The following is a 24,423-nucleotide window of genomic DNA, read 5'->3' as shown; positions in this document are numbered from 1 at the left end:
CGCCGCCAGGACGTACACGACGCGACGGCGCAGCTCGGTGCGGCGCAGCTCCGGCTCCCCTTCCCCCCTCGCTGGGCGAGAGGTGTCTATGGGGCATCCGCCGCCGCCGCCGCCGCTCCCGCCACCGCCGCCGCCGCTGGGTGCTGTCTCTATGGCGAGGAGGAGGAGGAGAAGCGCGAGCTCAGTGACACAAGTAGATCTGGCGCCTGCAGCCGGCGGCGGGGGAGGGGCGGGATGGGGAAGCGCCAAGGGGGTGGGGACGAGGGACCCGGGAGGGTGCGCGATGGCGCCAGCTGGAGCGGGGCTGGCGGGGGACGGAGCGGGGTGGCGGGCCGAGGAGAGGGAAGGTCCCTGAGGCTGGGGGTTTGGCCGGGGGCTGGCGCGGAGTGATGACGCAGAGGCTTTGTACCTGGGGCTCCGCTGCGGTGGGACGGAAATTGGGGGCGGGGGGCGGAGGGCGGTGGCCGAGATCCCCGGCTCCTCGGGTTCTTGCGCGCAGCGGTGCCCGGGAGTCAATCTGGCTCCAGCGAATGGTTATCTGCACCTTCGCCCTGGCTCTGCCCGGGAAGAGAGTTTATGCCTGGAATGCTTCTGGACTGCCCTCTCCTTTCTTTGGGAGCCCGCAGCTCGGAGATGCTACCTCAAGTAATGAGGCCTGTGGCTCCCCTTGGCCTCTGGAGCTGCAGTGGAGGGACGCGGAGAAAAGCACCGTTAAAGCTACAGGGTCTCCCCACAGTGTGTGTGGCAGAGGGGGCAGGCTTGGAAAGCACGGATCCCCCAGATCTTTGGTTTTTAAAGCACTCGGTTACACTTGTGACTGCAGAGTTTGGGTGGGGGCGGTTCATAATTCATTCCCTTTGAAAAGTCTCTGTTAACGATTTTTTTTTTCAAACTGTGAAAAATAAAGGAGCCTTTTCCTGTTCAAGAACCAAAATGTGGTCTGTCCTGTTATCATATACCATGAAACCAGTGTATGTGGCCCAGAAACATGAAGTGTGTGTTTGGTAACCAGGGAAAATGCTATGATTTTTAGGAAATTAGAAAGAAACAATTTGAAATGCCTTTCTTTCTCTCTTCTACAGTTATGGGTTTTCAGACAAGCGCTGTGTCTGTTACTTATTGCTCAGAAATAACTTTTTTATTATTATTAAAGTAGGTTTAATTTTGTCCCCTCCAATCTGGCTTGAATAAATGCCAATCAAGAAGATTTTGTAATCAAATCCAATTTTGAATGTTCTGTTAACTAGGAATAAAAGCAGACATTACTGCTGCCCTAGAAACACGTGATCTTCTCACATGTGTATCAGTATTTCAATTTTCATTTTTGTCTGAAAATGGTTATCAATTTTTATTCAGTAAGTTGAATTCACAGCACTCTTTAGTGGGAAATTGTTAATATGTGCACATATAACACTATTTGTATATAACTGATGTTAGAACCAGGAAACCTGTGTTTATTTTGACAGGTACACAAATAAAGGATAAAGTATTTTATGAAACAGATCTTCAATCAAGTATAAATTTTGATGCTTGGCAGCTAGACTCCTTGTGCCCTCACTATGCCAGCAGCAACAGTTGATCATAGCCAAAGAATTTGTGAAGTTTGGGCTTGCAACCTGGATGAAGAGTTGAAGAAAATTCGTCAAGTTATTAGAAAATATAATTATGTTGCTATGGTATGCCTATGATCAAATATCCTTAAAATGCTTCTTATAAAAGGAGAAGAGGAATTTTAAAAGTCTTGAATTCAACCCTTCTGGTTCATTTTTTTTTTTAAGTGACTAATTTAATTATGCAAAGAAAATTTTGTCTATGTCCTCCAACCAAAGACCACAGGAAACATACCTGTAATGAGACAAGTTGGGTTTATTACTTATTGGAGTGAGGGAAAATGCATACCATTGGAGGAAACTTGTGGCAGGCAGTTTTAGGTAGAGATTAAGGAAGCAGGGCTTGGTGGGAAGCTGGGGTAACTTAATAAAGTTTTTCTTTTAATTTTAGAGAAAGGAAAGGAGAGAGGGAATGAGAGTGAGAAACATGGATTTGTTATTCCACTTCTGTATTCATTTGTTGTTTGTATGGGGTCTGATGAGATCAAACCTGCAACCTTGGCGTGTAGGGTCAACACTAACCAACTGAACTACCCAGCCAGGGCGATAAGTTTTAACTAGAGGGAAAGAAGACTCAAGTAAGTCAAAAGCTATAAAGAAGCACCAGTCAGTCATTAACCAAGATAGAAGGGTGTTTGGTCATTTTCGTGGTTTGGACAGTGTGTTTTTGTCCATGTTTAGTCATGATTACAGAGTGGCCTTGTCTGATGTTGGAGTGTGAAATTGTGTATATTCGACAGAAGAACATTAGCTACAAGTGCCAAGTCAGCCCCTAGCAATACTAAGGCCTAACTGATAATATCAGATCAGTTCCCGTAAGCTAGGAAACTCCTGATGTCTTTCTCAAACAAACAAAAAAGATCTCCCAGTGAAACATTCTCCTGATGTCTTTCTCAAACAAACAAAAAAGATCTCCCAGTGAAACATTGTTGATCTGCAGTTTTTGTTCTTTGGTTTTTAATTAAAAAAAAAAAAAGTTATCAGTGGAGTTCTATGAATATACTGCTGTTAAGCATCTCATCTGTACATCTGTTATAGCTACTCTACTGTTTTCTAGATAATTAGCTTTGTGAAGCAAGGGGTTAGTATCTTAATATTCTTTTATTCTTCTAACATCTAGCATAACACAGTGCTTCCAATAAAGTGGTTTTTGAGTAGGACAGATTTAGAGAAGTTTTAATTTCTTTACTGTTTATAGTGAATTGGTATTTAGATTTTGTTCTTAGCTTCCTACTTTGAATTTTAATACTAAACTGATGTATCATTTTCTCAGTATTTTTAATACAAATAAATATAAACTTGTGGGAAAAGTTGATTGGTTAAAATATGAATATTTGAATGTACATAGATAATGTTCTATTTCATAAAGGTGCACATCCTCACAGAATTAAATTTCCTTATTCAATAGAAATTGCTAGCGGTCACTTATTTCTCAGATGATAAGTAGTGACAACATTAGAGACATGATAACGTTCTGCAGGAGTGTGAATGGCATGCAATTTTTGATGACATGCTTTCTCTGGAGTATAAAGAGAATACTGTTTTAGCTCAAGAAATTAGAAGGGTTTGATGTTTATATAATCCTTGCCTGAGAAAAGTGATTGGAAAGTATTATGCATTTTCCATTCTTTTTGACCAGTTCCGTATTGGTTTTAACAGAATAACATAGTTTCACATACCTCTTGAGAAACAAAAACTTAAGATTTTTTTCCTCTTCCTTGGGAATAGAGTACTTGGTTGCATTAATCATACTATATATAAGTAATTTTTTTACTGATATGATATTTAAAGTAAGGAAAATTCATTAAGGTTGTAGAGTTTCGTTTTATGGTTCCAAAAAATAATGCTCTTTTCTGTAAAAAGGTACCTTTTAATGGAATATGAGTGTATAGAATATCATCTATAACAGGATTCTTTAATTTGTACCAAAAATTGCTTATTTATTCTAGGAATTTGTAGACTATGGTTTTTAGTAAATAATGAATCTTAAAACTGTTTTTCAGGACACCGAGTTTCCAGGTGTGGTTGCAAGACCTATTGGAGAATTCAGGAGCAATGCTGACTATCAGTACCAACTATTACGGTGTAATGTAGACTTGTTAAAGATAATTCAGCTAGGACTGACATTTATGAATGAGCAAGGAGAATATCCTCCAGGAACTTCAACTTGGCAGTTTAATTTTAAATTTAATTTGACGTAAGTGGGAAATAAATATAACCTGATAATTTTTTTTAGTTTAATTTTTGGAGTTGATTTTCCCTCAAGTATAGTGAATGAAATTCTAACTGAATATGGCATAGTTATCCTGGAAATACTTAAACCCTAAAATTTCAAAGGTTAGATTGCTTCTATATATTATAGGTCCAAATAATTGAATAAAGAAGAATCTTCAATTCATGTACTTTGAATTTTAGAAATGTTGTATGAATAGTATTACTGCCACTTTTTTTTGAAATTTGGAAAATTTTGAGTATTGGAAATACTTCTTAACAAAAAAAAATTAGATAATATTCTAATTATTTCACTTTCAAACTTGTGTACAGTTTGAAATACATACTCCTTTGTTGTAATAGTTTTGCTTCTTAAGAGGTTTTTATTACAGTCATACTCCAGTTTATGAGTAGATTATAAGTCAAAGGTGGTAAGATATTTCTTGGAAACTTGGGTGCATTTTCCTGTCAAATCGATGTTACATAAATGATTATATTCCCAGGTCAGGCCACAGAATCTCTTATGCTGACACTAGAGGCCTGATGCACGAAATTCGTGTAAGAGGAGGCCTTCCTTCCCCTGGCTGCTGGCACTGACTTCCCTCTGGCACCCTGGACCTGGGCTTCCTTCACAGCCCTGGCTTGGTCCGGTCTAATTAGCATATTATGCTTTTATTATTATAGATAGATATGGGAGAAGTAATACTGTCCTTTAACCTGGTGCTTCTTTCGGAAACACTTCAGAATCTGGCAGATTGTCTTCCGGAATCTGAATTCTAACTCAAGTCCAGGGTGGAAACCCAGTTTCCTTACTTGTAATTCTTGTCTATCATTGGTAGGAGTAATCTTGATAGCTTACAGAAATGTAGATTGTTTGGGCCAAAGGCAGATTGTTTATAAACTGACTATAAGTTGGAGAAATGTTTTAATACATTCAAAGTATGTTACAATACAGGATTGCAGTGTCCTGTTTGACAGCCTGTACTTGTGTAATGTAATGTAACATCTGATTTGAAAAATAGTAAAAGAAGGTGGTAATGCCAATGTATGAACCTCCCATTCTCTGTAGAATAATGTGAAATTTAGTATAGGAGATTTAAGGAAAAGCAGGGTTGACGATTTTAAAGGATAGTGTTGTTAGTGTTTTAATAATATGGCTTATACTTTCGTTGTGTTTAGCCTGACTCCCTGTTTTTGGATTTTAAAATGTACTCTTCAGAACCTTGTAAAGGGTAAAAAATACTTGTCTCTATTCAAACTGATAATAACCTTTCATAAGTACTGTAGTTCTGAAACACAGAAAATGGCTTTTTAGCCTTTTCCCAAAAGACTGCTTTTTAAAATTATTTGTTTACCATTTCATTTGTTCTATGTTACTTTTTTTCTAAACTGGTCATTATTAGCACACTAGAGGCCTGGTGCACAAAAATCGTGCACTTGAGAAAGGGGTCCCTCAGCCCGGCCTGCGCCCTCTCGCAGTCTGGGAGCCCTCGGGGGATGTCTGACTGATGGCTTAGGCCCACTCCCCGCCTAAGCCAGCAGTTGGACCTCCTTAGCGCTGCAATGAATGCAGGAGCACTTGCCAGTCGTGAGTCTGGCTTCTGGTTGAGCGATGCTCCCCCTGTGGGAGCACACTGACCACCAGGGGGCAGCTGCATTGAGCGTCTGCCCCCTGGTGGTCAGTGCGCATCATAGCAACCGGTTCCACCGTTCAGTCAATTTGCATATTAGCCTCTTATTATATAGGATTGTTTTAACTAAGATACTCTTGTGATCTTAGTACCTGAGAAGGAGGAGACCCATCTGTGTCACAGTTTTGGTAAAATTGAAATTTTCCTTATCTAGAAACATCATTGTTCTTATAACAACTGCTTTGTTAGTATAGTCTCTGAAAGACATTTTTCTCATACAGAGAGGGCTACTGTAGATTTGCTATACCAAGTTTTGCATCCATTTTCACTGATGTTCATGTCTTGGGACATGAAGGGTATAGTGAAAAATATTAAGTAGAAAAGGTCAATTGGAAGATAAAACCACTGCCATCTAATGTGGAGACAGAACAGAGCCCATGAACAGAATCTTGGATATTTTGAAGAAAGGTGAAAATTCCCTTTTTATTATACTCCTAGAGTGAATGTATCAGCAGCTGTGCTAGGCACCAGGGATACAGAATTGAGGGACGTTGGTCGTGGTCATTATAACTTAGTGTTCCCATAACTCTTGTCTGCTTCATGTTGCTAAAGTCCAAGAATTAGAACTCTCAGGTACTGATCGATATATTAGAATCCTCTCCAAACAGAATTTCAGAGTAGATATGTACATGAAACTTGAAGTGGGTTATTGATGAGCTCTGAAGAAAAAAAAGCCATGGGCAGAATTCCTCTAACAAGTCAAAAGATATGAGAATGAATTTTGTATATTGATGATTATAGTAATTCTTGATGATTATTCTTGATATTTGAGAGAACCATTTGCACAGCGTGGAAGAGATTACAGAGGATCATGGTTCAGTAATAACAGAAAGGAAGACTTCATTCAAGGAAAAGGGCCATGCAAAGGAGATAGTGCCCTGAGTAGGAGGGACAACAGAAACAAAGGGTGGCTTTTGTTCTGTTTTACTGATGATGCACAGGCATTTGAAGGTTAAAGGACAGCTATCAGTTATGGAGTTGTAGGCTGTATATGTTGTCTTTCATAGCCTTTGCAGATTTGGGGGGCATCTTTGTGTTCTTATCAGTTTGGGTTCATTAGATAGTATGTTTAGTAACCATCTGTGCATTTGTGACAATCTATATTCCAGTTTATTTGCCTCTTATGATTTTCAGCATCAGTTTAAATATATAGGAGTTAACAATTTTAAAAAATGTATAGTGAGCCAGGAGTTCATTGAGGTTGGAAAGTGTTTCTAAATTGTAAAATCTCTAACCTGCGTGTTTAAAAATGTGAATTTGTGTAGTAGGCTAAGTTTGTATTTGTAGCTAGAGGTAATATCAATAAATGTACTGAATTTAGCAGACCTAGATGAGTTAGTTTCTAACTTTAGGAAATACTTGAGATAGACAGCCTTGTATCTCTGATTTTGGAAAACCGTTTTTAGAGCTTTATACATGGCTTTCCTTTCTGTTCAGTTGTCAGAACTGGGTATTCTGTGACCATCAACTTCAGTACTTAGTGTTAGGAGTGGTCACATTGTTTATTGCCATTCTGAGCAGATTGATCCAATCAGTAAGCTAGCACTTGCACCTGTAGCAATTCTAATATATAAACAATATTTAAAGTAATTTATTGAGATTGAATTAACATTTTAATATTTTCCTACATCTGCTGGCAAGGTGGAATGATTTTCAGAATTTGAAATGGACACCAGGGAAAAGGGACATTCTATTAATTTAGAGAATTGAGTCATAACAGTTACGGAGTTTCTGTCCTATTTGGAGATTTAGTTAGCTTACCTGGATGGGGTTCCCAGCTTTCTCTTTCTCTTTCTAATAACATGGGCATTATAAAGCATGGAATTTGTTCCAAATGGTAAGATATTTAGTCCAATGAAATTCAGATGACAGTACATTAACTTATCTGGATTGACCTATGTGAACTATGCAGGAACAAAAAAAAAAGAGAAATAATTTACATACATGTTTTTGTTTACTAACTTACTTGATCATAAATTGTCTGAAGTAGTCATCCAGGTCTCTCCTGAGGATTGGGATTCAATGGGCCTAGGTATGGGACCTGGAATCCATATACTTGGTAAGCTCTCTGGGTGACTGTTATCATTTGGCAAGTTTGGGCAGCACTCACTATTCCACTTCTTGTTTGTTTGTTGTTGTTTTATCTGATGGTATAACATTGAACAAAATAGATAATGATTGTCCTCCTAAAGCTTGCATTCTGGTTGAGAGAGACAGACAGTTAACTAAAAGCAAGCATATGGCCCAGAATAATGTGAGTCTGGAGAAAGAATCTGTTATGCCTTGGTTGGTTATAATTGCTAAAACATGCCTCCCCTTGTGAGCAGCACGACCTGATGAGTGAGGTTCTAGTTGTCTGAGATACATACTTTTAGTGTAAGAAGGCCAAGTGATACTGTTGAATGAAAAAAGTTTTATTGGGTTTATTCAGATATCCTTTCTGAGGAGTTTTCCAGGGGAAAATTTGACAGTGATTGTTGTGGTTTTCCCATTTTTAAATATTTCAGTGACTAGTTTTATTTTTTAGAGACATTTGGAAGTAGATTGATTTCCAGAGACTAAACCATAAGAATCCATTTTGGCTCAAGTGTGATTTTTCTTTTGGTATGGTTAGTTTTGTTAAATTGTTTAATAGGACAGTCTTTGCTAAATGATGGAAAGTGATATTTTTAAAGTTTAAAATGTAAACAGAAAAGTCTAATGGGGCAATGCACAAAATACTTTTCTTTCATTCTCAGAAACATATACCTTCATTTTTTCACTTATTTAATTTAATATTTTAGATACCTGTGTGTACTTACAAAGTGTTGGCTTTCTTTTTGGCTTACGTAGTCTTGAATGATTGGTTTATATTTAGATTTCCTGGCTTGATTTTTGAAAGGCAATCTGGTAGGATTAAGATTGTTAGAAGAAGAAATGATTGCTGTTATACTCAAGTCCTTTATTTTAATAATCAGTTTACTGCTCATTGGGGCCATTTGCAAGGCTGATTATTTGTGAGAGGAGGCCTCTCCTTTGTTGTAAATACAGAATGTCGTTTAACGCAGCCACGTCAGATGTTTTCACGTGTTCTCCTCTCTGGTGCTGCCGAGAGCAGGTAGATGAGCATAGGCCCTCACCCTGTGGCGACAGCGGCAACTGGCAGCGTTAAAGCGGTAGCTGAGTGAAAGAACATGTCTGTTAGTTTGTGGTGCTAGGCCCCGGTGAATAGAAGACTCTTTTTTTTCAAACCCAAATTTATTTAACTTTCGAAAGGCTAGTTCATAGTAAAGATTAAAATCTCACCATTGGACTGTTTTGAATGATTATTTAATGTGTGCACAGTTTTCTGAAATCATGACTGTTAATGTTTCAACTGTAATTTCTTTCCATATATGTGAAATATTGGAACAAGTGAACCCAAGCCAGTCCTCTTTCTTGTTTGTGGCATTGTAGTTGTAGATATAAGCTGAGAAAAGGAGTTTGTTTGAAGTATGGCACTTTTGAATGTTGTGTTTCTTCTTCTCCTGCCAGGGAGGACATGTATGCCCAAGACTCTATAGAGCTACTAACAACATCTGGTATCCAGTTTAAAAAGCATGAGGAGGAAGGAATTGAGACCCAGTACTTTGCAGAACTTCTTATGACATCGGGAGTGGTCCTCTGTGAAGGGGTCAAATGGTTATCATTTCATAGGTAAAGAGATTGCATTATAAATGGCATGCGTGTTTTTGCCACACAAAACTCACACTGCAACAGTTTTGAGTGAAGTGCTTAAATTAAAAAAAAAAACACAATAAAAAACAATAAAGGAGAAGAGATAAACAGAACAAGAAAATGGCATATGTGTTACCATATCCTAGCTGCTTCATGTTTGGCTTGGTCCCTGTTTCACAGGCTTCGTTCTATAAAGAACTAGTTGCCACATTGCAGTCTCCTAACTCTTAAGAGACTAATGTTGGTCTACTTAAAGATTTTACAACATGGGATACATTGTAGCCCATGAGAGTCAGCACTGCATAGTGAAAAGGGTACAGGCTAGGAAAATAGACCTTGGTTTAAGTCCAACAATGCCATTTGGAATCTGTTACCTAAGGTTATTTAACATTACTTAGCCTGAGTGCAAGAATTCATTCATTAAAAATACTTATTATCTACCATAAGCCTTGCACTGTGATCAAATTCTAGGAATTAAGATATAAACAAAACAGACTAAACTCCTTGTTCTCATAGAGTTTACATTCTGGTGGAAATAGGCACACAATTTTTCTAAATAATGGAATTTATATGTGGCTTTTTTAGATGGTAATAAGTGCTCTGGAGGCAAAAAAGCAAAATGCTAGGGGTTGGTGTGTGGTAGAGTTTAATTTTATTTAAATAAAGTGATCAGATGGCATCATTTAGAAGAACTACCTTGCAGAATTATTTTAAAGTATTGTATTATGCAGGTGTTAATGTTCTTATACTCAATCACTTCATACATTTTTTTTAAAAAATAAGACTACCCACATACTTTACCATTTCCAGCTCTGGCCTGGGGAATGCTTACAGTAAAAGACTGTTCATGTTTAAACTTTGGCGCAGCACTAAGCAGTAATTTTTGAGTTGGAGATACTGAACATACTAATTCTTACCTGTTATCTTTCCTTTCTACTCTCCTCCACTTGTTACCTCAGGAAATAAGACTTCAGTCTCTGTTAATTTGAGAAATGTTTTTGAATTCTTTTTTTACAAAATTTCCTGGTCAGAAAGAAACAAAAGAATGGGAAATAATTTTCCTGTGCTTTTACTATATATATCCTGGTCTTTCGTTCAAAAGATACTCTGAGCAAATACTTTGACTTGGCACTGGGGTATTAAGATGAACAAAAAGGGTTCATGTCGTTTTAGAGGTTAGTCTAGGTCAGACTCTTATGTATTTGAATACTTGTCAAGATGTGTTAAGATTTTTATTCTACAAAATGTTATTAAATTTTTTTATATTACCTATTTCTAGACGGTAAAGATTAATTTATAAATCCTAAACTCCAATCTTACCTTTACTAGTAGTAAGCAAAGGCTGTGCTGATTTACAGTTTAGGTAGACACCAGAGTACCTCTTTGCCAACTACCAGAAATTTAAAGGTTTCTGCTGTTTATTACTTATACCTTGATATTTCTATTTGGTCTTCAATGGTAAAGCTTTCTTTGCCTTTTTTTTTTTTATATATATAACAAAGGTGGAAATTTATTGAAGAACAAGCACAGACTCCCATGTGGGGAGGGGGAAAGAGTCCTCTCTTTGCCTTTTTAAGATTAGAAGTAAAATTCTAAATAGTAAATATAAATTTCGTTTTGTACCCTCCCCAAAAGATACGTAAATAACATCTCATCAGATGTCGAGCTTCATACTGAAAAGATGTTTTTTAACTGTGATTCCTGCCCTTTAAACTAATGGGGAAAACAATACATGCATTTTGAAGGATAGTACAAGAAAAGAGCTTGTGTAACAAATCTGTGGGAGCTGGGCTCCACAGGGAAGGCATCGGTAAGAGGTCCTTAGGAAAGGTAGACGGGGAGAAGAGGGTGTGGTGGCCTGGAGCATAGGGAGTTGTAAACCTGGGAAAAGCCAAACAGCAGGCACAGGAGATGTTGATTGGAGAGTGTGGGTTTGTATTTTGTTCTGTAGCTAGTCTCAGCCTTCACTGCCTTCACTTCCATGTGCAGCATTCCCACGAGTATCTCTTGGGGAGCCATCAGGAGATAGTAAAAGAAATAATTTTGAGGGAAGAGAGCACTTAATGAAGTCAGTTAAAGGAAGTGAATATACTTTGGTAGGGATTACTCTTGGATTTTTGAAGTATGTGACCTCTTTATGAAAAAGATAGGGAGATTTGCATTATTTTTGCCTTGTGAATGCCAGTTCTCTTGCTACCTGTTTGGCCAACTTTCCATTCATCTTTATTTCTTCATTTCCATAGTTATTTAAATTTTTTAGACATACACTGTGGGCAGTTTGACATTCTCCTTGAAGAGTTCTCTATTCAAGGATCAGCAAAATAGTAGTTTAGTGACTACAGGCTTGGGATGGTAGTAGAGATCTGCATATTGGTATCTGGAGGATGAAGTACCAAGGTCTGTAAGATGACAACATTTTCCCATTAAAATTGTGAACGTGTTATTTTCTGGTTTTGTGCACTCTTTTTTTGTCGATTTCCTTTTTTGTCTAGAGTGTGACTCACTTAAAATTTATTATCAGAAAAGGTTTTCATCTCCATGGTATTAAGGTCCCTCTTCTGTATTCTTTTAACCCTTTTGTAGTGGTTATGACTTTGGCTACTTAATCAAAATCCTGACCAATTCTAACTTGCCTGAAGAAGAACTTGACTTCTTTGAGATCCTTCGATTGTTTTTTCCTGTTATTTATGATGTGAAGTACCTCATGAAGAGCTGCAAAAATCTCAAAGTAAGGCTTCGAGTGGCTTTACCTGTAATCAGCACACAATCCGACCAGTGACTGACATGATAGGGTCCTAAGCTGGGATGTTGATTCAGACCATGTTTTATAGTTTTATATTAAGTGCAGTTGTATTATCTGGTCATTTGGTTCTTTTTTTTTTCTTGCATAAATGCTTATAGGAAATCCTTTTGAAAGCTTTAATATATATTTGCAGAATAAGTTTTCAGTAAAATTAAAACCAAGGATCAGATGTTTGTCATTGCTTGCCAGATTGAAAATAAAAAACCAGTACAGAAACTGAGGCTCTCTCGCACAAAAGTACAGGTTCTCACTCTCCCGACATGCACATAATCGACCCACGCAAGATAGAGTGCAAGGGGCCAGCAGTGTGCAAATGTAGTCAGTGGGGTACAAAAGTTTCTCCTTCAGTTGGGCTTGGCTACAGATTATTCTGTTGGGTCTAGTCTTTGGATCGTGTTCCAGGGATTAAATTACAAAGCTGAAAGGGTTTTGTGTGCTTTTCCTGCCCCAAAGATTGGCGACCTGTTAGTAATAAGTGCTGTAGTAAATAGATGTCCTGTCCGGGCAGTACCTTATATCCTGACACTGCTTAACATGTAATTGTTACTTTGAACATTAATTTTTTCAAAAGGAACACTGCTTTAAGGAAGAGTGTTCCTTTAGTTTGAGAATGCATCTATGATGGCGCAGCCTCCCTAAGGAACACAGTATTTTCTGTTACAGTGAATACGCTATAAATAAATAAATAAACAAAAACATAAACATTTAGGGAAAGTGGTTCCTTCAGAGAATCTATATCAAGTTTGATCAAATTTTCTCCTCACCAAGTTTTTAGAAGTGCAATTATGTTATACTTTTAGAAGATGGAAAAAACTTTAAGAGCATTACTTTCACGTAGAAAGAAATATTTTAGGAATTAAATAGGAAACTTTGCTTTGACAGATGAACCAAAATCATAAGAGAAACAGTCTTTAGGCCAAAGTCAGCTTGCCTCATCATAGGATTTGCCATATGACCAGGGACATTTTTAAGGAAGGTTATATCACGTTTGTGACACCTAAGAGCAGCAGATTTCTGTGCAATTTGAAGAAACTTCTAGCTATGCAACTTAAGTGAACTTGCAGTAGTCTGTCCTTACTACTCTACAAACTCAGTCCATACCTGAAAGTATTACATGCTGAGAATCCACGGCGGGAATGTTTTAATGTGGCCTTGGAAATGCTTTTTAAAATTGATATTTGTACAGTGACAGTTTCTGGAAACAGAACCAAGTTATTGCTCATTATGTATACGTTATTTGAAAATTTCTAAGTATATCAGATATTCTGAATATAACCTGAGTGACCTGGTATGTTAAAATTCAGGTTCATGACCACAGTGCTTTTTGACCTATAGTCCACTCCCTGAATGACCTACTCTGTTGTTCTCTAAGCAGCTGCTAATGTTACCTAATCCTCGTGCTAATTTTAGCTCAGAAGCAACTGCTGTCCAAAGCTCTGTTTTAGGCTGTGATAAACAGAAGGGTTGGTTTGCTAGCAGGAGCCTTAACAATTTAGAGAGGAATTTCTTTGTGTTTGTCTTGTTTTTCCTGATCATGCTTTCTTTTCTTTCTTTTCTCTCCTCCCAGTGTCCTTCATTATTATTCTTTCCTCCCTTGATACCATCCCTTCTTCACTTCCTTCCTCTTTCTTTTATTCATTCTCTTTCTCTACCTTTCTTTCACTCTCCTCATCTTTCTTTTTTAATCCTAGCATTATTAACATAGGCAGGTTTTTATAAGAACATACTTTCTTTTTAACCAGCAAAACCATAGTTAAGCACTTAAGATTTCATTAGTCATAATAGCTTTGTTTTGTACAAATTATTTAGATGAAACGATTTAGAAATAGATTACTGAGAAGCTTAAGAAAGTTAGAAAGTACCTACCTACCGTCAGATTTATAATAATTGATCAATGGGTGGACTGACTGTGCATATACTGGATAATGTTACCCTTGATACCTGTTACCTTGTATATGATCTGCTTCCCCCATGTCTTTAGGAAAGCTATTTATCTATTACATGCCTTAAAGCATGTGATAAAGATAAATTTTCCCAATTAAGATCTAACTTTCTATTAAATTATAAACTTCACCCACATTCAACAAACATTTAGTATTTCACATGCTCTGGTCTTTTCCAGTCTTCATAAGGCCATCTCTACATTCTGAAGTGTATTTATATTTTGGTCATTGTCTAAGTTATAAATTTGTGAATTCAGGCATTGCAATGTTCCTCTTGACAGGCATTTTTTTTCTGTCTTCTAGGGTGGTTTGCAGGAAGTTGCGGAACAGTTAGAGCTGGAACGGATAGGACCACAACATCAGGCAGGGTCTGATTCATTGCTCACAGGAATGGCCTTTTTCAAAATGAGAGAAGTATGAAGACATCCGTGCCTTTTTCTCAATTGGTTGTTAGGTTGAGAACATTAAAAATCACATGGCAAAGTTTTGGGGCAATAAGTACTTATTAAATAAAAATTAGAGGTACCATATAAATCATTTCTACCACACTTGAATGAAAGAATTTTAAAATAAGTCATCTTGAAATGTAGTTCAGGAGAAAATGAAAAAGTAATTTATTTGGAGACTAAAAAATTTACCTTAGAAAGTACGTAGGTCCAACTATATTATTTTTTAGGTGAGAAAACTGAGGCCAGAGGCTAGTACCTTTTATCCAAGGTCGTGTACATTACTAGTCGAGAACTCTGGAGTTGTTGCTATAGACCACATCAGTGCTGCTTCTGCCAAGTCCGGGGACCCTCATATGTTTCCTCTGGCATTGTCTTAATCTTAGGCATTAAATTGCTGATAAAAATATTATTTGCTTATTCCATTCAGTACTTTGAGGATTAATGGAGTAGGACTTGTGCTTTTTAGAAGATTGAGTCTTACCAGAGGTGTTTGAATTCCAAAGGGTTAAATAAAATCTCAAGTAGTAGTTGAATCAAAAGTCATATTGAACAGAACCTCCTTAAATAGTAAAAGGCAGAGATAAAGAACATAAAGAAGTTGGATGTGAACGAATGAAATTGAATTAATCTGAGTCTATCCTTAGGTTAAGTGATATGTACAGGTATGCCTCGCTGTAGGTAAAAGGCAAAGAAAAAAGTTTATTTGTGCAAAAACAAAATAGAATGGACTTCTTATAAAAAAATTTTTTTCCTTTTTGCAAAAAAATTACTATAAAATGCTTTTTTAGTATATCCTCTAAGACATTAAAGAATTGACTAAGTAGTCTTTCGGGAATTTAAAACTTTTTATAGAAATATATTAACAATAGGAAATATAACATTGGTTTGCCATGTAGTACTGGATTTTTTTTACCAAGTGATTTAGACGATCTATTCATAAAAGTAAATACTTTGTTTTGTATGTCATTCCAGTGCTGCATTAGAGAATTAAAGCAACTGTTAGGATTTTCAGCTTTGCATTTTAAAAATAGTTTAATGGTTGAATTAATTGTGGGTTCTCTACTACTAATTTGTTACCTTTATTTTTCTTGGCTTCTCCAAGGATAGTAACCGAATGTGAATGTTGAGATTTTACTGTCCAGGACATGTTTAAGCTTTGATTGTTTTTAGTCAGCTTAGCCTTGACGTAGGCTCGAGGCTGCTCATCTAAGCTCCCCCACCCCACCACTGGCTGTTCTCATTCATTCTTGTCCTTGAGTGCTGTTCAGTTAGTGGGGTCAAAAGGTCTGCCATTTTTCCATGATTACAGATCCTTATAAAAATGGTCTAAATGTTGAAAGGAAAGACATGCATTTATACATTTATTTTCGTAGTCTTTTTCTTCTGTTTCTTTTGAGCTCTGAACTTGAGGACCTCAGTTTTATTCATTGGTTTATGTGTGTGGCCTCGAAGGAGCACGATAGAAGAGAGCTACCGTTGTAGTTAGGGAACAGCAGTACTGACTTTGCTGAAATATACATTACCAGTGCTACCTTTTGGTTAAAATTATCTCTTTTTTTCTCCAAAATTCCTTTTTAGATGTTCTTTGAAGATCATATTGATGATGCCAAATATTGTGGTCATTTGTATGGCCTTGGTTCTGGTTCATCCTATGTACAGAATGGCACAGGGAATGCATATGAAGAGGAAGCCAACAAGCAGTCATGACATGAAATGGTCCTTTTATTTTTATTTTATTTGAACTACACACATGCTTGTATATAGGTTTTATCTCTGGTTGAATCCCTTGAACGATAGACTACTTTTTTTCTTTCATCGCCCATTTTATTTTTGTCTTTTAGTACTTAATATGACCATTCCTGTCTCAGAGCTTAAATAGAAAAGCATTCAGGTTAAATTTGGCCTTAACTTAATATACCTGTTAGCAGGCGTGTGTGACAGAGAGTGGAAAAGCTGCATCATATAAACTTGACCGATTTGAGCTTGGTTTGTTTCCCCTTTCCTAAATTAACTAGCACTGACTGTAATTTATTTCCGTGTTTCATGTCTCCCTTCCATTCTGCAGGAGTTTTAGCTATTTGAGATTGTGGACCATCAATTTTGCACTTTAGAGAGTGATTCTGACTCAGATCCTCTGTTTTATCAGAAAATACGGTTTTTCTTACTCTTAGCTGGAAAAATGACCATCTGCCAACTTTATAAAGTATTTACTTTTCACCCGTGGAATATCGCACATGCATTATGCAAATGGTTGATTCAGCAAGACTACAAAAGAAAAGACAAAAACTACTGAGGAGCTTAGTAACTGCTGTTTCAGTACTAGTGTTTAATCTTCCAAGCACAGCTAGTGTCTGTCAGTTTCTGACTGGCGTGTGTGTAGGCCGCTCTGACTGAAGAACCTTTCAAACCCGCTTTACACCCTCCAGGAACAATCCCTTGTTTGTGATTGGACATTTATTGTCTGCCAGGAAACTGGTCTCCAAGATGTTGACGCTGCAATTGTTTTATGATGGCACAGTTCCCTTGATCTGCTTTTTATTCCATCACTGTTCACCTTATTTTAATTTTTTTAATTTTATAGCCATACTTACGAGCTCTTGATTTGTTGATTCCAAAAATCAAATTCATTCAAGTCCAAAGATAATAAATCTTTAGGTATATTTTGTACCAGATTAAATTAGACAAAAAATTATGCTTTCATAGTTGTTACAAAGATAAAGAATGGAGAGATTTGGTGCACGACAAAATACAAAAATATATGTTAGCTATGTGTGTATGTGTGTATATATACACATATAGCTAATATATAGCTAATAAAATTACCTGAGGAGTGTAATGTTTGTTTATTTTTTTGTGTGTATATCTTTGCAATCTATTTTATATATATTGACAAAAGAGACTGTGAAATATTTAGCCATGCAGAATATGTGACTAGACCAGAGCATGTGTAGGAAGACATTTTGGTAATCATTAACTCTACTCAGAATGATGGACTACAAGTAATGATGTGTGTTATCTACACTTCAATCAGTAATAATAGCAAATCTCCAAATGTTAGCCACATTGGTTTGTTTTCCTTGTACATTTATTCATGACTACAGTGCTGTAACTGGGTGGTCCTTTTTAAACAAAACATTATTTGCAAAACAGAGGGTATTATTTGTTTTTAAAGCTTTTGTAAATAAAGGCTTCAGAAATGTTTTCTTATATATGTTGATGACTGGTCTTTTTGTTTTGAAAATAATTATTTGGGGAATTATTTTTTTTTTAAATTTGGGCAACTGAACAGAACTCAGTAATTTAATTAACTATAGCTAATTATTTAAAAATCAGTCTGGGCCTTGTGCATTTCAACAGTGGTGGCTTATTCTTTATTAATGCTTCAACTAGATTTTAAGAATTGATTTCTATCTCTAAGAATGCATTTATTCTGAAAGATTTATAAAGTAAATGCACTTGGCATAACTTACTGTGGCTTTTTAAAGCTGATCCAATATAGCAGGTATCTAATTGGTTTCTTTTTATTTTTATCTTCACCTCCTCAAAAAAAAAGAAAAGGAATTATTAAGATTGCCTTTTGAATAGCTGCATAGTTGCTGAACTTCATAGTTTGTATCAGTATTGGTTTCTATCTCTAAGTAATACTTTGTAACTTTTAAAGAGAACATTATGACTTTTACTAAATGTAGCTTTTGCACAAAAGATACTTAGCTGATAACATTTTTAGTGTTCCTGAGCCATTAATTCTGGGCTTACCATGTTCTGTGAAATCTAGATGAAGGGTTAGCAAACTATGGCCTTCAGGCCCAAACCAGCCTGCTGCCTGTTTTTGTAGGCCAGTGAGATGAGAATGGTTTTCACAATTTTTAAATGGTTGGGAAGAAACTATTTCCTGATGTGAAAATTGTATGAAAACTAAATTTTAGTGCCCATAAAATTTTGTTGGGATGTAGCCACACTCCTTGATGTACTACAGCGGGGAAGTTGAGTACAGAAACAGCCCATAGCATACTTTTCACTTCACATCTCTGCTTGGTATGCTATAAAGTCATTTGGAGTGTACCACAATATTTTTATTCTTCTGTTACACCCACTGTGTCAAAATATGAAAAGTGCACTTTGAACGGTGTGCTTTTACGGCACCTTGAAGTATAGATTATCTTATTAAATGATACGGTAAAATGCTGTTTATCATGCAACTATAACTGTCCCAAGAAATACAACATGTTGCCATAACCAGGCTAAAGCTCATCATCATATTCCCAATTCATGGGAAAGCAACAGAATTAGAAACTATAACTCATCACAGCATAATTTCTTAAAAAATGAAGTGCTGCAACCGAAGTCCATTTGCAAGTGGTTCATGTGTAAGCCAAGCAAAGCCATTTACTGATGGTTATATCACATCCTCTGAATGCAGTAGCCCAAAGGAATGTGTCTAGAGGAAATAAAATGATTAGCCTTTTGATGAGATCAGTTGCTTGGTGAGGACATTGCATAAAAGATAACAGTTAATTAGCCCAGCCTGTGTGTCTCAGTAGTTGAGCACCGACCTAAGAACCAGGAGGTCATGGTACGATTCCTGACCAGGGCACGTGCCTGGGTTGTGGGTTTGATTCCCCAGTAGGGGGCATGCAGGAGGCATCCAATCAATGATTCTCCCTCTCCATTCCTCTTTTAAATCAATAAAATATATTCTAAAAATAAAATAATTATGAAACAAGACAAATGATTTTGAGTGTTTTTCTTTGTTAAAGAGTCAGTACTGCCCAGCTGTTGGGAAACCAATACAGAGTTTGAAGTGACTGAAGAATTAGTTCCTAGTAATAGTATCTGTGTAACAACTACAGGTGTGAGTATGTTCAAAGAAGTTGAGAAGCTAGTAAGTCAGTACAACCTGAAGTGGAATCTAAGATGTGATACAACTGATGGTGGTAAAAATTAGCATGGGCCAGGACAAAGTTTAGTTGGTCACATTTAAAAACTTGTGAAAATGTACTGAGCTGTTTTGGTTTGGCAGGAGCCCATTCCACTTGTGTCTTACACCTTAGTTTTGTCTTCTTCTAAACAAGAATTAGCATTGTTCATTATTAGCTGGTGTCTCTTATATTACTGCAAAGATCATGTAGAAAGTAAATAGTTTAGCTGTAGCTACATGTATGTATACAGACTTCCCTTCGTTGGTTCTTTGTAACTGTTCTGGGCTCAGCCACATCTACTTCCTGTCTAAATGTGGTTTTTAAAGAACTTTAGAATATATTCCATGTTACACCAAGAATAGTTAATGTAATTAAGGTTGCTTTTTTTTTTTTATCCTCACCCAAAGATATGTTTATTAATTTAATAGAGAAATATCAGTGTGAGAGAAAAACATAGATCAGTTGCCTCTCAAATACCCCCAACCAGGGACTGAAATCACAACCTGGGGATATGCCCTGACCAGGAATCGAACCCGCGACCTTTCAGTGTACAAGACGACACTCCAACAGCTACACCAGCCAGGGCAAGGTTGCCTTTTTAAATATTCAACTTTCATACAAACGTTTACCTCATTTAAGATACTTTTAATACTAGGCGTTAGGAGGCTATACATAATGATAGAAAGGGACGTGAAGCCTAAACTTTGACAACAGCCTTACTTTCATAGCCCAATAAAAAACCGAACTGAGGCTCTCCGTGGGATCAGGAATTCAGCATCAACACAATTCTACTTTGGCACATTACGTTTTTTCTCATTTTAATTAAGCACCTTTATCTGTCAGACAGCTATTAAGTATTAATAAATTTACTTGAGCTCCTTACACTGTTAACCTTCCCTGGAAGATGCAACCTAAACCATGAAACAGTGCTGTGCTTTATGAGCAATGAGCTCCTTTATGTAGCGTAAGCCAGAGTTTAAAGTCACTTGTCAGAAGGCCCTCTGGTTTGACTAGTACTCAAATAATTCAGTTCAGCAGATGAATCATCTCAGCCATCTCTCCCCGCCCCCCAACTGTAAACTGACAATACAGAAATACTGAATACTGGCTATGAATAAGAACAAAGACCTATCACTGGGCATTGTCACCAGCTATTTTTGTTTGTGCTGTCACTTTCCTGCAGTGGGAAAGGGCTGCAAGTGGCATCAAGTCTACTGGTATTGCCCAGATTATATTTGAACTTTTCGTTGGTATAACAAAGGGTGTCAGAGATTGGGCTCTCAGTTGGCTTAGATTCTAGCATTGTGGTAGGGCATCCTCTTTACTTACATCCTCTTGTTTGAGGATAAAAAAACAACACATCTATTTCAGAGCCTCTTCATGTTCATCATTTTGACCCACAAAGTTCATTTGAAACAAGCCTGCTGGAATTCATCCCCAGTGATGCCCACTGGCTTCATTTCTATACAAGAATCACAAGCCCATCCTGGCAGAGGAAAGGGAAGGGCACGGTGTGGACTATCATAGAGTGTAACACAACTCCCGGGTTCTGGAACCAAATAAGATCCTTTAGTAAAAAAAATAAATTCTAATGGAAATCTAGTGGGACCAGATTGCTTAGTTTTAAAACAAAATAAATTGTTAGCATGTGCTTAATGCTTTTAATAAGTAACATGATCAAATTGCTAAAATGTCGGTGAAAGTTAGAATCTGAGTTTTTACCAAGACATTTAAAAAAATCCTAATGCTGTGTTTGTAGAAGAGTGACACGCGGTTAGGGTGTACATGTGGTCTGCTTCCACACGGAAGAGGAAATACGTTCTAAACTGGCCAAGGGGGTGGGAAAGCAGATGTTTTCTGCGGGAGGATCTTACCTGGAGACATGGTCTTTGTGCAAATCCGTTGTCCAAATATGTCACTGTGGACAAAACGTTAGCAGGTTAAAATCTGTTGTCAAAGGTAGCTGGGATAGTCACACTGAATACCTTCTTTATGGTTTCCAGGCAAGTGGATTTGCTACATTTACCATTTATGTGGTTCGTGTATTGGGTTTAAAAAATCAGAACAGTATTAGAACTATCACTTTTATAAGTAAGCTAGAGGCCCAGCGTGCAAGGAGGCACCCTGCAGGCCACCGCAGGAGTCAGGCCTGACTGGTGCCGAGGGCGGCCCGGACCTGTGCTTGACTTCCACCCCAGGCCCCCCCTGCCTGTGTCCACTCCGGGCCGCCGGGGCTGCCGCACCAGCTCGGTCAGGCCTCCATCTCCGTCTCCGTCTCCACTCTGGGTCTCACCTGCACACGCAACCTCCTCCTGTCCGGTCGTGACCTGTTATGGCGTCCCAGCCTAATTTGCATATTACTATATATATATATATATATATATTTGATAATAAGATGTGTATACTAAAGACACTGTAACTTCAGAATCAGCTCAGCAAGTTTACATGTTATTTTAAAATTTGCTAGTTTATAATATAATGGAGTAACAGTTTTTTTCACGGGTTCTTTTGAGCATGAACATGGTTTATAAATCCTTTGTATTTGATTTTCTTAGTGACGATAGTTTTGCCAGACATATGCCGTATTTCCAATACTTGTCTGTTGATTACAGTGTACTTGAGTTTTATAGTCTGTTCCAATTGTCCTCTGAATCATTTAACTACTACTGAGTAATTATCTCACCTTGTCATCCATTTCTCCTCAAAAAACCTGTGTTACGACCAGGTTATAGACATGAATTTTGCCTGTAGTAAGTAGCTAACTCTGGTAGGCTATTGGAAGCCGTGTATCTATCTGTGAAGCAATTCAGATGGTCGTGCAGAGCAACTTCATATAGACAGCTAGCAAAGGCGATCAACCAGACTTTATTACGGTGGAACAGCAGGGAATTCGTGGATAAGCACTGCTTTGAATGTCTCACCATTGTACTTAGATGCAATTTTTCTTTAACTTATCTTTGAAAAAACAAACCCCCTTTCACTGAACAATGGCAAATAGTTAACTAATAGGTATAGTTCATAAGTATGCTTTATTCACTCAAGTAAAATTTACACTGCATATCTAATAAGATATGCCATCTTTAAAAATTATAACCCCCTAGAACTGTAAACCCCAACCCCACTAAACAAAAAAAAAAAAAAAAAGATTATTTACTATATGAAACAAAAAGGGAACCATTGAAACTTAATGAAAATTTTTTATTTTTAAAAGTGTTTTCAAATCTGAATCTAATGTGTATTGGCTTTATGTATTTCAATAATTACATGAAAGACCTAAGTGGGGAAATGGTGAACAGTACTCTAGCAAGGTAAAGAATAAAAATCTCCCTTCCCCCCCGCCCCCCCGCACCCAGCTTTTAGTTTGACAATAGGGAACATCTAACAATCCTACTCCGATAAAAACAGCAATAGTACTGTGCTTTGAAAAATATCTGGTTGCATATCATTCTTAATATGTCACATAATGCTGTTGCCCTTAAGACTTCAAACAGTAGCTATAGGTTCCAACCTGGCACTTCAGGTAATGAAAAATGATGACCAAAAAATGCTTTAAGTTAAAAGTAAAAATATATCTTATGAAATTTCTTGAAGCAGATTGTCAGATTAAAATATTTAGCTTTAAAAAGATCTGGAGAAAAAAACACACAAAAAACAAACTGCCATCCTATTGTTCAAATAATTGCACTCAAATGACCTAGAAAATGGACTGGACTGATTCTTCCATTAACTCATTTTAAACTCTTTATATTTTTAGCAAGGATGAGTAATTACAAGGATCTATTATTACTCCATTATCTTCTGGCCTTCTAACCTATTTTGTGTTGAATTTTTGTCTAACTCAGAATTTGAAAAGTTTAATACCATTTCTCTTTGATTAAATACCAGTTCCTTAGCTGTGTAGTTTTTAAAAGGTAATCTGCTTTAAAGTCTGAAAATCAGTACCAAAATAATGTACACAGCTTATTCTAATCACTAACATTTACAAAACTTACACTTCAACAAATTAAAAAAGAGTAAATAAAACTTTTTTTTAAAATAGTGCATACAAGGCACAAGAGCTTCTTAGTATATTTACTGAAGCCGAACATTTTGGCATCAATAAACACACCGCTTGAGTTTATCTGAAACTCAATTTCCAAACAGCATACCATTTACTTATGTTTAACTAAATTTCCAAAAGTGTATAATTTTTGATGATTTACATCATTTAATCTTAATAGATGATGAACTATATAGTTAAACTATCATACCTTTGATGAGAGAACACAGAAATAGTGTCGATATAAATGGAGGATTAATCGATTGACCCATCAGGAATTCTTAACAGAAATTAGCTATTTTTGCTATGTTCAACAAAAAGAAAATAAAAAAACTTTAAAAAATGTTAAGCCCTGGCCAGTGTGGCTCAGTTGGTTGAGTGTCGTCCCATGCACCGAAAGGTTGCTGGTTCCATGCCTGGGCTGCGGGCTTGATTCCCAGTAGGGGGCGTGCAGGAGGCAGCCAATAGATGTTTCTTGCATCAATGTTTCTCTCCCTCTTCCTCTCTCTCTAAAATCAATAAAAGCATTAAAAAGAAATTTTTAAGCCAAACTGGCTAAGGAGTATCATAAAAAAATAAACCCATTTTCATAACTGTTATAGATTTCCCCCAATTTAAGAAGAGATGAAAAACTTATTTCAGATGTAATAGAAATGTATTCTTTTCTAGTGTGTTGCTTATCAGTGAGTTCGAGCATCAATGATCATACTTATTTTCTAGCAGGGAACAAAATTCTAATTGGATTAAAGTCTAGCAAAAAAGGATGGTGATCTTCAACTGTAGGTTATTTGGAACTTGTAATGAATTCACTCCGTGTGAAGTTGGATTGACATCAGAAGGAATAAACAAAGAAGTCTGATTGGCTACCTCCATGTTTTCATAGGTAACGGGTTTTATGAATAAACTTATCATTATAATGTGACTAGAAATCTTTTCAACTTCAGTTTCTTCATCTTAATTTTCTGGATGAAAACTGTGTTTTAATTGTGCTACCGAATTATTTGGGTGAAAACTGGCCCATGAATTTACTCAAAGTTTTTATGATAGAAGGTATTTTCGCCC

General features: G+C 36.9%; 1 protein-coding gene across 3 annotated transcripts; it reads left to right on the top strand.

Annotated features, from left to right (window-relative positions):
* Positions 1–7: 7 nt before the first annotated feature.
* CNOT7 (CCR4-NOT transcription complex subunit 7) lies at positions 8–17,610 on the top strand. Of its 3 annotated transcripts, XM_008146225.3 has the most exons (7): positions 8–193; positions 1,467–1,676; positions 3,614–3,807; positions 9,026–9,187; positions 11,792–11,936; positions 14,258–14,368; positions 15,982–17,610. In XM_008146225.3, exons 2-7 carry the CDS (start codon positions 1,560–1,562, stop codon positions 16,108–16,110), a joined length of 858 nt encoding a protein of 285 aa, XP_008144447.1. In that variant the 5' UTR covers positions 8–193; positions 1,467–1,559; the 3' UTR covers positions 16,111–17,610. The 3 variants fall into 3 exon arrangements, with proteins under 3 accessions (XP_008144447.1, XP_028008413.1, XP_028008414.1); XM_028152612.2 differs by lacking the exon at positions 9,026–9,187; XM_028152613.2 differs by lacking the exons at positions 8–193; positions 3,614–3,807 and having other exon boundaries at positions 1,608–1,676.
* Positions 17,611–24,423: the final 6,813 nt, after the last annotated feature.

This window comes from Eptesicus fuscus, chromosome 8 (assembly GCF_027574615.1).
Source record: "Eptesicus fuscus isolate TK198812 chromosome 8, DD_ASM_mEF_20220401, whole genome shotgun sequence".
Classification (NCBI taxonomy): domain Eukaryota; kingdom Metazoa; phylum Chordata; class Mammalia; order Chiroptera; family Vespertilionidae; genus Eptesicus; species Eptesicus fuscus.
Note: the sequence above shows the minus strand (reverse complement) of the source record. Positions and strands in the feature narration are given on the sequence as shown.

Bases quoted from the DNA above. Each gene is read 5' to 3' on its own strand.
- CNOT7 (XM_008146225.3), top strand. From the start codon at position 1,560: ATGCCAGCAGCAACAGTTGATCATAGCCAAAGAATTTGTGAAGTTTGG. The intron at 1,677-3,613 runs GTATGCCTATGA...ACTGTTTTTCAG, and splicing joins AATATAATTATGTTGCTATG to GACACCGAGTTTCCAGGTGT. The intron at 9,188-11,791 runs GTAAAGAGATTG...ACCCTTTTGTAG, and splicing joins AAATGGTTATCATTTCATAG to TGGTTATGACTTTGGCTACT.